This window comes from Poecile atricapillus, chromosome 8 (assembly GCF_030490865.1).
Source record: "Poecile atricapillus isolate bPoeAtr1 chromosome 8, bPoeAtr1.hap1, whole genome shotgun sequence".
Classification (NCBI taxonomy): domain Eukaryota; kingdom Metazoa; phylum Chordata; class Aves; order Passeriformes; family Paridae; genus Poecile; species Poecile atricapillus.
This window is the reverse complement of record NC_081256.1, coordinates 24,138,460-24,154,292: the sequence shown is the minus strand read 5'-3', so window position 1 is coordinate 24,154,292 and position 15,833 is coordinate 24,138,460. Positions and strand designations below refer to the sequence as shown.

The following is a 15,833-nucleotide window of genomic DNA, read 5'->3' as shown; positions in this document are numbered from 1 at the left end:
TCTTTACATCAAAGCACCACATCAACCAAATGACCTTTTACAGAAATTATACTAATTGCATTAAACCTTACACTTTCTGGGGAGCAGGAAGAATAAAGCTTTTTATACAACACACATACAGCAAGTTCAAAAGGACAGTTGGGGCTGTTTGTTAAAATTAAAACCACCCAGGATGATTTTAACCACATTTCCTCTTTGTTCTTTTAATTATCAAAGGCCTGTAAGGCAGTAACTTACAGCACAGCTGGATTTGCCTGGACACAGATCGCTTTGAACTGGAATTTTGGAGCAGGGAAGGAAAGGGAATTCACTCCCAATTGATTCTGAGCAGCAGTTTGCTGCTGGCCTGGGCTCCCTGCTGGAGTCAGGAAGAAAGGAGTGTGGCAGGAGAAGTTGAATGTACAGTGGGAAGCTGTGAAATTCTATTCTGTAAGGTGGAAGTCCCTTCTAAAGCATCTGACAAAGTGTACTTGACCTTAGAGACTCCCCCTGTGCTTCTCACTACAAACCTGATCCCAAATTTATCCCATTAATGCCCCTGGTGTGGCACCTTCCAGCTGGGCAACATAAAACAACATTTGGAGACAAAATTCCAGCTGCAGGCAAGAGAACTTACATTGAATTAAAAATAACAAATAAAACAATCCTAAAAAAGCAGCAGCACAAGAGAAGTTTTCTTTTATTCTGTTATTTCTTCATAGCAAAAACCAAAAAAAAGCCAATTCTAGGTATTTTAAAGAAGTTTTAATGACAAGTTTACAGAATATTCCTTTGTAAATGATGTCTTGAACAACACTTAAAACACCTCTTGGATCTTCTTGGTTCTGAACCACACAAAGGTGGAGACTGAGCTGAGTTTTCCATGTTCACTGCAATGCCAGAACCTGCTGTTTGTCCTCCAGAATTGTTTCCTCATCATCCATTTGGCTTTCCTCCCAGTCCCTTAAAACAAACACACCTCAGTGATTTCCAGCACCTCCAATTCCCCAAGTTCTCTGCTTTAAGCTGACATATGTTCACATATGTTGAAGTGAAAGGCATAAAAATAGCTTTTACTGGAGATTTGGTCAGTACAAGCTACTCTAATTCAGCTTTTCCCTCACTTTTTGTCACAAATCTCTGAATCAGCTCTAATCCCACAGCATGGAGCTCACTCCAGTGCTTCTCTGACTCCTGCTGCTTATGAGATCCCAGTAAAAAAACAGTGAGACACAGAACTTGAGGAACTTCCTTTGTTCCAGGCATCTCCTCAGTGTCCAAGGCAAAACAACAAATACATAGTGAGTTAGAGGTTATTAGCTCACCTGCTCACAACTTTTCAAAGCTGCTTCACAACACAGGAATGCAGATGATTTTTAAGAGATTTACCTCATAAATCTCAGTGCTAATGCACTGAAAAACCCACAGTCCCCAAGTTTATCATCTGGAGTCTAAACAACAAAATCCATCCCTCAGTTCTGGCTCTGAGCTGCCTGAGAAGAGGCTTAGAACACCAGGACACCACACAGGTCATGCTGACATTTGTAATCAGCAGGTAATGCACAATTTGAGAGTTGGGGCTCTCTTTATTTCAGTTCTGACATGGTTGGCATCTTGAATAATCTAAAATATCATAAAAAGACACCCAGCAAATTCAACTTACCCAAAAATATCAAATTTTTCGTGGTCTTTCAGCTCCAGGGTGTCCTGGAAATCTGCATTTCCAAAGATCTTGTCCCAGGCTCTGCTGGAGGAGGTTCCATCTTCACAACGTAAACTGGAATGATTTTCAGGGCCTGAAATGTTTTAGGAGCAAATATGAACAAAAACATGCAGTATCTCCACTATCAGTTTGAAAAAAAAAAATCATCACAGTACTGACAAAAACTTGCCATTGAAAGGCTCAAACCAACTCTAGCTGATGAAAAATATCACTACAAATTAATATTGTACTTTTCAATATAACTTTTTATTAACACCTATAAATTCACCACCTACTTCAGAAGTATCTTTCAGAAAAGAAATACATGATTTAAGTATTCTGCACAATGCCACAAATTCTATGTGAGAGAAAACACTGAGTGACTGCAGAAAGCTCAGAAGTTTGGTTCCTTTTTTTGTAATTTAAACTAACATGAATAAAATATAGACCCTTTCCAATATTTTCCCAGGATTCAAAATTGACGGCTTCGATTTCTGCACACAGCATTATTTAAATTAAAATGTCAACCTCGTTGCTCATGATGTGAGAAATAATGTAGAGCTACATTTCTTGGGATGGAGACAGCTGAAATTGAGAAAGGTACCACAAAAGTACAGATACAGTTATTACTTGTGTCCCTGTTTCTTCAAGCCCATGTAATCTTCTCTTAATGTGCTTCTGTAGCAGCAAGAATTCCTTTATTAGATCACTCCCAAATTGTACCAGGGACTGCCAACACACACAAATACAGAAACTTCTTCTAGAGAGTTTATTCTCTAAACAGTCAAGCTAAGAGGGGAGTAAAAGGGCAGCAGCAGAATCAGAAACGAAGCCAAATAAAAAGAATTATTGGGGATAGCTGAAAAGACATTTAACTCCATTTTTAACTCCAAAGCCTATTCTCACAAAAAAAAACCAAAAAAACCCCAACAATACAGATATACAAATTGAGATATAAAAACAACAAATTCAACAGAGTGTTTCCATTTCACACAATTAAAATTAACCTGATTAGGACCTCAGAACTGTGGCTGTCCCTACCTGGCCATGGCATCCATGCTGCCATCAGAGAAGAAAGTTGATTTTGAGCCTGGAAAGCATTTGCAGCCCTGTTCAGTTGACTTTCCAAGACACCTTGAACTATAGAATCATCAGCATATTCACCTAAGCTCCTTTCAGAAACCCACTGCCCATCTCCTGAAATCAAACATTATTAAAGGAAATTATTTGCAGGTTTTGTGTTAATATGCATTTACTGCTCCTATATTTGCTGCATTTAATGTGTGAATTAAAGAAGCCATGCAATGAAATTTTTACAGATATGTAACAGACTGAAAGCTTATTTTCAAGTGATATATTTAATCAGATTAATGATACTCACTTGTTGTTTCATATATACCATGAAAAGCAATAGGAAGCTCATAGAGCCCTATTCTCAGGGGATATATTTATATAAATAATTATATACATTTATGGCACTGGATTTCCTCAAAGTAGGGAGTTTATTTTATCCTTGTGCAGCTTCACTCATGTAGCATGCCTGTCACCCTGAAGTGACTCCTAAAACAAGCTGGATGGAAGGGAACAGAAAAAAGATGATTAAAAATGTGTATTTTTGAGGATTTCTTCATACACCAGTACCTGGAGAAGGAATTCTCCTGTCCCTAGGGCTGGAGGCAGCAGCCAGGGAAGAAGGTGCCTCCAGCTTGCCCTGTTTAAGGTTTGTTCCTGTAACAAAGAAACCTTCAAGTCCTTGATATGATGTAGAACCACATTTCTGTCTTTTGGCTACCTCCTGTAACTTGAATAAAACAGAGAGATTAGAAACAGGAAAGGAAAGAGGCAACTCTATAATCTGCCCCTGCAAGTTTAGATTGATACAACATTCATTTCATAGAACTCAGACTGATTTTGACAGCCTGCTGTAATAGATCTTCATGAGGATGATGTTTTTGTTCAAGATATGCTTTAAAATCCTAAAACCTTCTCAAGTTGTGAGAGTTTGAGTCTGTTCTGTCACTGGAGGCATGAAAAGCAGATTTTCTTTGTGTTCACTTTTGGGTACATAAAGGAAGGTGATCACTGTTTAACAATGACTCCAAAACAGTGTCCCAACCTTTTCTATCATTTTTGCTTTTAATTTTATCTTCAGCAAATGAGGATCTGAATAATTTGTTAGATAAGACTGAGCACCATTTTTTGGTCATTCAGACAAGAGGTGAAGTACTGTTACTACAAACATGGGAAGAGCTGCTCCTCCGTCTTTTGCATCTGAGATGGGTTTGTTCTCTTATCATTTTTTTGAACATTTACAGAAAAGTGGCAACAGAAAGCTGAGCCTTTCATCCCCTACATATCAAATATGGCAGGCAGTGAGTGACAACCCCCTAAATCTAAAGCAGATAAAGCAACATCCTTAATCTATTCAGCAGTTAAAGACATTGTAACTTACTGCTGAAGATTTTGTAATTACAGGCAAGACCAAACTCTGACTATTGCAGGCACTGCCTGGTTCTTGTGGCTCTCTCCTGTTGTTCTGCAGTTCTGTCTCCAGGAGATCTCTGCTGCTCTTCTGCTCAGTCCCAATGAGCTCTTTGCTCCCTCCTTCAGTGGGGGCAGAGATCTCCTCAGGAGGTTCACAGGAGTTCAGTGATCCTCTCCCAGCCTTTGGTTCAATACTCTCCTCCTGCACTGCATTTATTTCAAGATCACTGCAGACAATCAGCTTTTCTATAAGAGTACAACAAAATAATGAAAATAGCAATATTTGTAATGAATATTAATTATAAGCTGTAAGTACATTATTCTCTTTGTGAACTCAAGATATAAAGTCACCATTAAAGCTAAAGAAAGGCAGTTGTGGAAATTGAATAAAACTTCCTTAAAAGATTTTAAATTCATCCTATCAGGCTGTGAATGATTCTGGAAGTTGGTTTTCTTTGTTATACATGTTTACCACAGTGCTCACACAGCCCATCAAACTGCAATCAAATAAAATTTTGGCAGCCCAGAGAATGGTACATAATTTAATGACCTTTAATTATTTTGCAGACCATTGTAGTTGACTATCCCGTCTGATATGGGAATGATAAACTGAACACATTTATGTATTTTCAACAAAGATCTTAATAACTCTTCACATTTACCTTGAAAAGTTTCTTTAGGAGAAACAGGATTGCTGTTGAGAGGAAAAAGCAAAAACTATTCAGTGTCAGCTGAGGAAATTAAATGGAAAGAAGACTTTCCCATTATACCCATTTCTCTTTTAAGGGACTGGTTTTAACCAGAAGAATACAGAAAAGCAAAACAGGTCACAGTTAATCAAATAAATGTTGGGAAATCAGAAGAATTGCAGATGTATCAGTTACTGTTTTTGTCTGGAATTACAAGGTTAGTTAAGTACGAGTATCTTAAATGTGCACAGCACAGACTAATGGTAAAATCTGTGTGTGAGTTCCTGCTGAGGTAAGAGCTTAGAAAAGAGAAATTTTCCCAAAATTTAGGACAGGTAAATGCAAAGAAATGCATCTTACATGGGTTAGGATTTCGAAGTGATGCCTCTCTAGTTACAGGCAATTAATAATCCTTAGTGGCTTTAAAACAGTGGACATTCAATAACTCAAATATAACTGCCTGCAAAGAAAAGCCCCTTAGTTCTTAGGGGCTAACCCTAAATTTGGGATTCTTTCCTTTCCTCCCTGACAATCTCTGCATTTCTGATACCTTTCACACTCCAGTGGGTCAGTTTTTCCTTGCTTACTCATCCCCACAGCTCCAGTTTGAACCACTGAAGAGTGTAAAGATTCTTCCAAGTCTTTGCTGTGAGACTGAATAAAAAACAAAAACACAGACCCATGCTCAGCAACAGATTAAAATTTTTAAAATAAATTAAAAAATTAAGAAGTGCTGAAAAGCTGCCAGATTTTATTTGTTAATAAATCTCATAAAGTGCACATCCCTGAACACAACAGAAAAAAATTACAGGGAACTTTTGGAATGATCAATTTTCCCCATATGAATGGAAAACAGTGAAGCAGTATTTTTCTTTATTGGAGGTTATTTAACTGTTTCTATCTTAAATATTTAATAGATCAAGACTTGAACAAATCAGTTCATTGTGAGATTCATTAACTCCTTCATCAGTACTCACATCATCAAGGAACTCAATTTTCAAAGATGACTCAGCATTTGCAGAAACAGTGTTGGATTCTTCAACTCTATAAACAGATGCCCAGTATTTCCTCACCTCTTCATCTGTGAAATACAAACAATTTTCTGCATTTCAGTTTTTCCTGTTCAAAACACACTCAAAAATGCCACAATTTTATTCGTTAAGCCACAGATTTCTCCTTTTATTATTGCTGCTTTTAGCAGAAACTGGTTAAGAGCAGAAATGTTCAGCAATCATAGAAATCTCAAGGAAAAGCTATTTTAGATTAAATAAACAGAAATCTGTTATACCTGTTAACTCCTCAATGTCATCATCATCATCATCATCATCATCATCATCTCCTTGTCCCCCTCCTCCAGCCTGATGAACACCTGGGGCTTGCACAGGCCTTGAATCTTTCATGCAACTTGCAAAAAATTGATCAACAGGTGTCCTGAAAGAGGGAAAAAATAAAATAAAAAATTAAAAAAAAAATCTTAAAAAGTCTGATTTCCTAAATACATCACAAAAAAAAAGAAAAAGGGAAAACCCTACCAGCCTAGTTAATGTTGCTGCAGTAAATAACTCCTCTTAATTGCACTGAGGTGACTTTGCTCCTCAAGAACTCATAAAACAACTCTGTAATGTCCATACAAGAACACTGAATATTCCTTTTCTCTATAAAACTCCTGTAGCAAATGCCCCAAAATCAAGCAACTGAATATCAAAACCAGCCTTCAAATTCAACAATAAACTGATAGCAAAGATATGCAAAGATAGCAAAGAGAATGCCTCTAAATACTCACTCTGCAGGAATTCTGAACTATGAAGTGATTGAGCCTGTTAATAACCATTTTATTCAAGTGAAGTCCCCTGTATACACTCCCCTTAACTCTTGACAATATATCTAATACTTTAAAAGTTTCATCTGGATTTTTGTTAATTTGGCATTTCTGAATTCTTTCCTTAAGAACAGCAAATTCAACAATACCTCCTGTATTTCTTCAGCAGGAGTTTCTCCATGTAGCTCAGGCCATCCTTCTGGAATTCCACATGGATGGGTTCCTTCAGAGCAGTAACATTGGTCTGCACCTCACAAATCCCCACAGGTTCTGCCAGAATTGTTTAAAAAAAATTCTACAGCTGTTCAGGCTTACAAACATGTTCTTCATTTACATTATCCTTGAATGAACATCACATTTGGGTCTGTGCTTAGCTCAGTCTTTGCATAACTCCAAAATTTAAGTGGCAAGCAACATTACATTTACAGAACACAGTCAGTAGTGGGGGCAGCCATAAAAACTCATTTATTACAGATTATTACACTGGAGCCATAGAAAGAGTGGGGGAGATGAAAATTCATGACTTCACAGATCAAAATCCCACAGAAAAGAAAAAAAAAATTAGTTTAATATTATTTTGTACAAAGAGCCACAGAGAAAAACCACTATCTGTGGACTAGAAGAACAAGACACAGATTGGATTTGCACAAATCTAATCAGACCAGAGAAATTTTCCATATTTTTTCCATGCATACTTCAGCTGATTGCAGCTTTTCATTGGGACAAAGAAATATTAAGAGCCTGTGGAAGGCAAGCAGAAAATGCACTTGGATAGAGCACACAAACTCCTGAGCTGTGCACATTCCTTGACTCAGTTTAAAACTGGTTTTATGTTTGAGCATTGCAGTTCATGCTGAAGTGCCATGAGACATGGGCTGGAGAACCTGCCCACTGCCAGAGATCATTACAAAAACTGAGCTGAATACTGCGCATACCATTAAAAAACACCTTCAGAGATGATTGTTATAATAAAGGCAGGCACACTGAGAAAGAATAAAATGGGTTTTCTTAGCTTCACTAATCTAAAATCTCAAGTGGCACCTACAGTATTTCTAATGCCACTAAAACAGAACAAACCATACCTGATGGGACCCCACTGGCACACGGTTCTCCTCCAGGATCACTTTGATCTTTTCTCCACTGAAGCAAAGCTTCCTGAAAAGACTTTGCAGATGCCTCCTCGTCAAAGGCACCACTCCACAACAATCCTTTGTTTCCAAGCTTTCCAAGGCTTGCACAGGTTGATTCTGAGACTGGTTCCTAAATCAGACCCACAGCATTACTGATAAAGCACTTCTGATGAGCAGCAACATTTTTAGTGTCAGCTGTGGAACTGCAGCACTCCATTTTCTGGGCTCAACTGAGCTACCTGGTAACCAAGATCACTCCCCACTTTATGTGATCTTGCTCACAATTAACTGCAAAGATCTACCAAGAGCTAAATAAGAAAGACAGAAGTTTTTTTTACTAGACACACAAAACCCCTACTTTTAAAGGTTTCTGGTACCAGAGGAGCAGTGGCCATGGACACCCACAGCCCATATTTTGGATATTAAGCCATGAACACCACATCCCATGTACAGGAAGGATTAAATGAGGCATTTAATGCAGCATGTCTCATTTAAAGGAATTTATGAGCTATGTGCTTTACTAATGAAGAGCTGCTTATTGAAGCTTCTCAGTGGACAGGGGCACATCTGGAGAGGTCAGCAGGAGGAGAATGGTCATTTAAGGGGCTAAGTGGGATAACCATTAAAACAGCAGTCCAGGGAAGTCCAAATTGTAATTGATGAGATTGACTGAAAACAACTACAAAACAAGAAAAACAGTCCTGCACTGGGACTTCAGTGCTTTTTCAACCTTTATTAGAACAAAGATAATTACTGTGGAATGCTTTTGTTAGCAACTCTTGGATGATTATCAACCAAAACCACGAAATAATTTATGCATTTATGGGAAAGATCCTTTGTCTACACATTCTCCAAGTGAGGGACCTGTTCTTACCACAACAAACAGTAAAGGTACAGGCAGAAAGTGCAATCAGAGTCAAATATCAGCAGCCCCTGCACAAGCAGGGGATCCTCCCAGCTCCTCCTTTCCACCTGTCCTATGCTTTAAGTGACCCAGGGACTGGCTGCACATCTAAGGGCACTTGTGCCCGGCAAAGGCAATAAATGGTGGCTGTTAAAGGTGTCAGTGTCTGCTGATCCTGCCACTGCAGCGCGGGGCGAGCACGGCGCAAAGTTCACTGTGTGAACACGGATCAGCAGGGAACAGCTGGAGCTGCACCTAACGCGGGGCCAGCGAATCGCAGCTCAAACCCTCACAGCAGCGCGGATTTCCAGACCGATTATTCCTGCGGCTCGATCCTTCCCAATCCCGGGGATCCCCGGGAGCTGGAGTCCTGCGGGGGCGCAGCGCCCTCGGGCGGCGACTCCCGGCACTGCGGCCGGCCCCGCGCTCCGGGATCGCTCCCTAAAAACCGCTGGAAAAAACAAAACACGATCTGCGCTGTTGGGAGTGTGCGGTGTTCTTTGTTCCGTAAGCGTTAATGAAACTGGGAGCACGGAAGCAAAATCCCCGTGGTTTTGCTGGCAAGTTACCTTAAATTCCAAATCCGCACATATTTTTTCCCCCCAAAGAAAAAGCATTACAAAGACACACAAAATATCAGTTCCTTTTGAGGGTCGGCAGCTCCAGCTGGTTTAATAAAACAATGGAAATAAACCACAGTGTATTACAGGGTGTGGAGGGGATCTGTCTAAGAGAGATGGTACTTTTTTAGAATAAAAATGTTATTTTCTTATTCAACAGTGGAACATCTCTATTCACATACATTACTTTAAAAATCGAGTTGCATGAGGCTACACCACACTTTAGAGTCTGGGCTTCCTGTTTATTATTACAACTTTCTACTTGCTAAGAGGCAAAATATCCTTATTAAATAGAAATCACCTCACACTTGATAATAGAAATTTCCACTCTAACACAGCCAACACAGTGCCAGCTTGGAAAGCAGTCAGAATTCAACATGTGCCCTGGGCTTTATCTAAGGATTTAAAATTACAAAACATTCAGGGACCACTTAATTTTTCCCCCTTTGCCTGCAACCATACATCTTATTTTAATCACAGAGAAGCATTCCTTAGTTAAGGATGAGATCAGCCTTCTTCAGTCATGCCCACATGCTGGGAAAATTAATAAAAATACAGGTTAAATAAATCCTTTAACTTTTACCAGTTAAAGAAGTGGTCATAGTTCTGATAACAGAACCATTTAATCTGTTTCCTTACATTTAGGGAGATCAGTCTGAAAAATGTCTCTCTATGGGCACTAAGTAGTTATCAGAAAGAAAAATGTGTGTCTACATACTGACACACAAAAAAAATCTACACACACATTAAATTGTGTTGCTTGAGAGTTATTTTTAATCCATTTACTTACCAGTGCCCCACCCTTAATTTCAGGTGTTCCACAGGCCATCCCCTTCACTCCCAATTTTTCATGAGCTATAACATCTCTTTCAGACTTCACTGTTTTTTTCACTGGCCCTGGAACAAAACAAAAATCTCAACTAATCCAGTGTTCTACTCTCTGATTTCTCCACTGTTTAATTGCAGCAATCTCCAAGCAGCAATAATCTAGCAGAAATTTAAGTTTTGTTTAGTTAACAAAGATGTCTTTACCTTGACTCTGTTCCTTGAGTACTTGGAACTTCACTTTTTCTGGAGAAATCTAGAGGAAAGAATATTTACATATATCTGTATAATGATAACGAATAAAGAGTAACTTCTACAGAATGAAAATGGTTTTAGGGAAAGCAGTGCATACATTCAAAGAGAAAACTCCATGGATTGCTCATGATAGCCATGAAGCCCAGGACCAGTTTCCCTCTCCAGACACAAAATATTGTCCATGTGACCCTTCCATGATTAACACCACAGTAATTAATAATTTTCAGCATTTTTGCTCATCAGTTTTCCCCTGCAAACAGGGTTAACCCTGCAGCCTCACACTGCCCCTCGTTCACCCCTTGTTTTAATTTTGCCCTTTATTAAATTCTGCCCCATTCATCTCCTCAGCCACTCCAGCTGAAACTTGAAGTCTTCAAAGCAGCAACAGCTCCGAGTTCCCTGTGTCAGAAGAGGAAAGGGAAAGAGGTGGATAAAGAAAACCTTTTCATTCTGATCCTCTCCTCTCACAGCAAAGGAGACAATTTTATTGAAGTTTTCATTTTCTGCCAGTTTAAGAAAAATTGCCACAGACTTTTCAAAAAAAAAAAAAAGCACCTCATTTGTACATACTGAAAACAGAATTTTCAAAGATTTAGCAGGAATGTTCTACATCCCTTCTTTTAGGTATGAGCAAGATTGTCATAGAAAAAGAGTCAATGATCACCCAACAGAAATTGATTCCTCCAGCTCAAAGGGAATCAGAAGCTTGGCATGGAAAAGTAAACAGTCAGGAATTTTATTCAGAAGGGGCTTAACCTTTTGGTTTTACAGTATTTGAAATTTTCCTGTTCTGCAGCGTAAGAACAGCTCTAAATCTTGTTACTTTAAATAGATTTACTTACATATATGGTTTCCTACCTTCTTCCTGTTTTCATTATTTTGTGCCACAGCTCGGGCTTGGGTCATCCTTGGTCCTGCCTGCCCAGATTTCCAATGATAAGCACCTAACTTCCTACAAACCAAGGCAAGAAAAAACTTCCAAATTAGACCTTCTGCAAGCAAGAGAAGCATAAAAGTTTTCCTTCAGCTTGTTAAACATGAACATCACAAAAATAAAATCCTTGTCTACAGGATCATCAATTTCCCAAAGGAGAAGTACTCCCTTCCATTGAAACCTGCTTCATGTCAACTTTCATAGCAGTTAATACAACATGGAAGAAACTTATTTTTAAACCATTAAATTGGTCCAAGTTTTTAAACTTGAAAACAAAAATCTTATCAAAGCTTGGTTTCAGAAGAAAAAAACAAAAGCATATTTTGTTTAAAATTGTCCCAATTTACTCCAGGACTTCATCCAGCACTACAAAAACTGCAGGAACTTTCAGATCCTTTCCAGTCCAAACCACTCCATGATTCCAATGGTACAAATGCCAAAGCCTCCTGTCCTTAGAGCTCACCACAGCAACCCTATCAGGGTCTGCAGGTACAAGGCTTTGAGAGCAAAACAAGAACAGCTCCAGGAGAATAACGTGGAGACAAAAGTGCCACACATCACCTGCAAAGCACTGCCCCAGCAGCCCAGGGCAGTGCTCACAGAGCTGCCAGCAGCAGGCCCTCAGCAGCACCAAGGGATCCAAATCCAAGGCAATTGTGTTCCCAGTGAAAAAGCACAGCAGGAAAAGGGAGCAGATGTTGCAGAAATCTGCCAGCATTCAGAGGGACTCAGGTTTAAACTTCACCCCAGCATTTGCCTCAGTGCTTGGTCCCGAGCCTTGTTGGCCGTCATGAAGGTGCCTCTCCGGGAAGCCACACAAATGTAAAAGGGAACCAAAGCAAAAATAACAACAGTGTCCTCTGCAGAATCCTCAGAAATGAACAAGGGGGCAGGAGAAACTACTCTGTCTCCTGACTGAACACTAAGGTGACAAATCCAGTCAGACACGGAAAAGGAGAGATAATAAATGAGGAAAACAGATCAAATATCATAAGGGAGTTTAAAATTAATAAAGTCAGGGAAGCAAGTTTATCATTGGAATAAAGACAGAGAGAAGAGACTGAATATAATTGTGAATTCCAAATTTTTCGAGATCCCATGTGAGGAGCTGGAGGTGTGGAGGGAGCATCTAATTGGATTCCTTTTTTCCAAAGGGAAACTGAACCTACCTCCTCTCTTCCTTTTCCCTGCTCATGTTTGTCTGCAGCTGCCGTAATCTCTTCTCCATCTCTTTGTTTTCTGTTTCTAACTGCTCTTTCTCCAACTGCAATTCCTTGACAGTTCTGGAGGAAACAGTAAAACATTCATTAGGAATCACCTGGATGTGAGTAATGCACCTGAAGAAGTCTAAAGCAGAAAAACAGAGGCTGGAAATTTTATCTTTCCAGCCATGTCCCTCTTCTATCTCCCAGCAGGACTGAAAACAGCTTGGGAAAATTTAGGACAGGTCAAGTATCAAAACTGATACAACTGTGCCTGGACTCAGAAAGGTTTGGGGTTTAATTATATTAAAACAAACAATCCACTGATTTCTTTAGTATGCTTGTATTATGCAGGATATTCACAGGGTTATAAAACCGATAACTTAATCAGGAAGTAGATTAAAGCCTGAGAAAAGAAAGGCTGGTGGATAAAAGCATAGAGAAAATGCAAGAAAAGAAACACATCATAATTCTTCTTGCTCTTCTAGTTAATGTTGCATTGAAACCTATTAAAAATTATGAAAACCCATCTCAATCCCAATCAGATGGAATGCACTTACTTTGTTTTTAATCTCACTGAGGTTCCAGATTTTGAGCCTGGGAGAATTACAAAATCATTGACGTTCATGATGCCCAGTATAACGTCTCCTAAAAAAGAGAATTTCAATGATCTACAGTTAGGAACTTGTTGAAATGGGAATTTGATTGAAATTAAAACAGTAAAAATCTCATTACACATCCAAAAATATTCATATATAGAGGGAAATGGAGCACAAAACTTGTTTAGATGAAGTGCCAATAAAATCCTAGAGCAACTCAAAATTAAATTTAACTGGGAAAAAACCCTTTTTTTAATATTACATTTATGATACCAGGGAAAAGATTTTCTTGGCTGTTTCATTTGGGCAATTCCCTAAAGTTCAGCAGAAGCAGATTAATATTAACTGAAACACAGCTTTCTTGAACCAAACCCATAGAAAGCACCAAGAAGGAGAAAATTGTACCACTGGCTATGAAGCCAAACCATCTCACCTGATTCGGGAAGATAAATTCCTTCTGTCACAGACAAATTGATACAAAGGAACACAATAACTCGCAGAGCAGAATTAATCCCTCCTCTCGAGTCTTCAGTGGTATTTCAAAGACTTTTTTTTACCCAGGATGTAAAATAAAATACTCTTCCACAAAGCAAATTCATACAGCATGGGGTTTAAATTAAAGGTGAACATCCAGAGCCTTGCTGGCCTGGAATGTTTGTGGGATAACAGCAGTTCAGTGCAAAACTGGGCATTTCCTGCTGCTGCTGGAAGGCACATGGAAAAATACACAAAAGTTGACAGTCCAGAGACTTACAGCTGACTTGGAAACTCTTCTGCAGCTCGTGGATCTCAGCTTCCTGGGAAGAGCAGGACCTAGTAAATGATAAGGAGAAGCTTAGGGCTGTAAATATCCCAAATGGAAAACTGCCTGTTCACAGGTAAACCTGAAACTGAGCATTAATACAGATAAAATGTGCCCAAGCATCTCCACCCATGAGGCCAAACACCTCAGTGGCACCTGGAAGTTAAAACACCTGGTGCCACAGAACCTAAAACACAACACTTCAGTGCTGACAAAGCATCAGATTTGTACACAATGTATTTCTTATTGTGTCAGAAAACCCAGGCACTCAATTCTAACATCACTTCAAAACAGTTATTCCTTTATCACTTGCCAAGATAAAAAAAAGATTTTATTAATTTTGAATAGAATTAAGTTTTTCTCTTGGTAAATGTATGCTGGCAGGACCAGCACAGATGGACAGGAGGAGGTCACACGCTGGATTTGAGGTGGCCTAAAGGCTATTTAATAGTAAAAACATAGGCAAATGACATAGGTCAACTGAGCAAGTTCAAAGAGGGAAAGCAGTTAATAAAAAAATACTATCTATGCAAGTTAAAGTTAACATATTCCACTGAAAGTAAATATTTAAAGGGATAGCTTAAAAATGTGGTACTACCAGAGATGCTGTGTGAGAATAGTAGAGATAGAAAGCCCTACAAAGTTTCAAGCACACTGGGTGGGGAAAAAACAGCATCAAGTTGTAGATAACAGGGGATAGAGATACACAGTGATCAACCCCCTGAATTATTCTGAGAAAATACAGGAAATCATTGAACAGCATAATCCTGGGAGGGATAAAACCAGCTGTTAAATGAGTCTGGAAGAGTCAAAGTTAAACAAACCCCATGAGGAAATACACACCTTGAGCCTGAATGGCATCCTGAAATATCCCTGAGCTGGGCCCTCAGGGGTGCCAGGGAAGTGCAGCAAAGGCAATCCCAAACTCCCCAGAAACAGGCTTGGAATTTAAATACACACAGGAGTTCCCTCTTTCTGTCTGGTTTTTGTTTAATGAATCCCTTTTCTCTCTAATAGGCAACACAATTTGCAACTCATCAACATCAATAAATCAAGCACTAATTAGCCACATCCTTTCTGCCCGCTCCTCTGCCACACTGGCACTCAAATTTCATCATTCCAGCAAGTTCCTCTGTGCTGATAATGGATGTACAGTTAAAAGTAACAAAACAAAAACTGCTGTTAGGGCTAAACAAAGTTTGAGTCAACTTTAAAGACTGCATAGCTAAATAAACCCAAATTCCACATAGCCTGTACCCCAGCTTAGCTCAAGTCTCTTCCTAATCAATTTCAAGACAAGTTTATAACTTACAGAAAGCTAAAGATGGGTGTAGTTTATTTCACAGTACAAGAGTTTAACCAGGGCAGACTAAATTCCAACAGCTTCCTCACATCAATAAACCCATAAAATCCAAAGGGATGCTACTGTCTATGCAACAGCTCACATCCAATTATCAACACCATGAATGTGGATTTCATGCTACACTAAGTTCCATCCACAATACTTCAAGCCAAACTATTTCCTTTGAAGAATTATTCCAAGTGCAATAAATAGTTTGTCTAGCATTGGTCCCCACCCATTTGCTGTTAATTACAGCAACTGAGACTTCTGGTCCTTCCAAACATTTAACATTATGCTAAGTACTTTAAAGAAAGAGGAGAAAGAATGACATTAAAAATATAAGAAAGAAAAAAAATACATCACAAACTTTAATTCAGGTGTGCTGAAATAATCCCAGCTTTTCAGAATAAATTCATGTTTTCCATTCCCTGACATCTGTGACATCAACCATTTCAAGCTCCACTTTCTATTTTTAAGCCAATTATTCCATTTCTACATGTAACACCATACAATACACAAAGTAAGATCAGCAAAACAACATGAAAAC

At 38.9% G+C, this 15,833-nt stretch overlaps 1 protein-coding gene across 1 annotated transcript; it reads right to left on the bottom strand.

Annotated features, from left to right (window-relative positions):
- Positions 1-866: 866 nt before the first annotated feature.
- On the bottom strand, positions 867-13,928 carry ZBBX (zinc finger B-box domain containing). The gene is made up of 17 exons (XM_058843436.1): positions 13,897-13,928; positions 13,104-13,191; positions 12,511-12,624; positions 11,266-11,359; positions 10,360-10,408; positions 10,118-10,224; positions 7,756-7,933; positions 6,823-6,943; positions 6,143-6,285; positions 5,832-5,935; positions 5,405-5,508; positions 4,828-4,859; positions 4,134-4,411; positions 3,323-3,482; positions 2,723-2,878; positions 1,643-1,775; positions 867-942 (listed from the first exon to the last, which is right to left on the bottom strand). The coding sequence occupies exons 2-17, from the start codon at positions 13,169-13,171 to the stop codon at positions 867-869; spliced, it is 1,917 nt and encodes a 638-aa protein (XP_058699419.1). The 5' UTR covers positions 13,172-13,191; positions 13,897-13,928.
- Between the last annotated feature and the right edge of the window lie 1,905 nt (positions 13,929-15,833).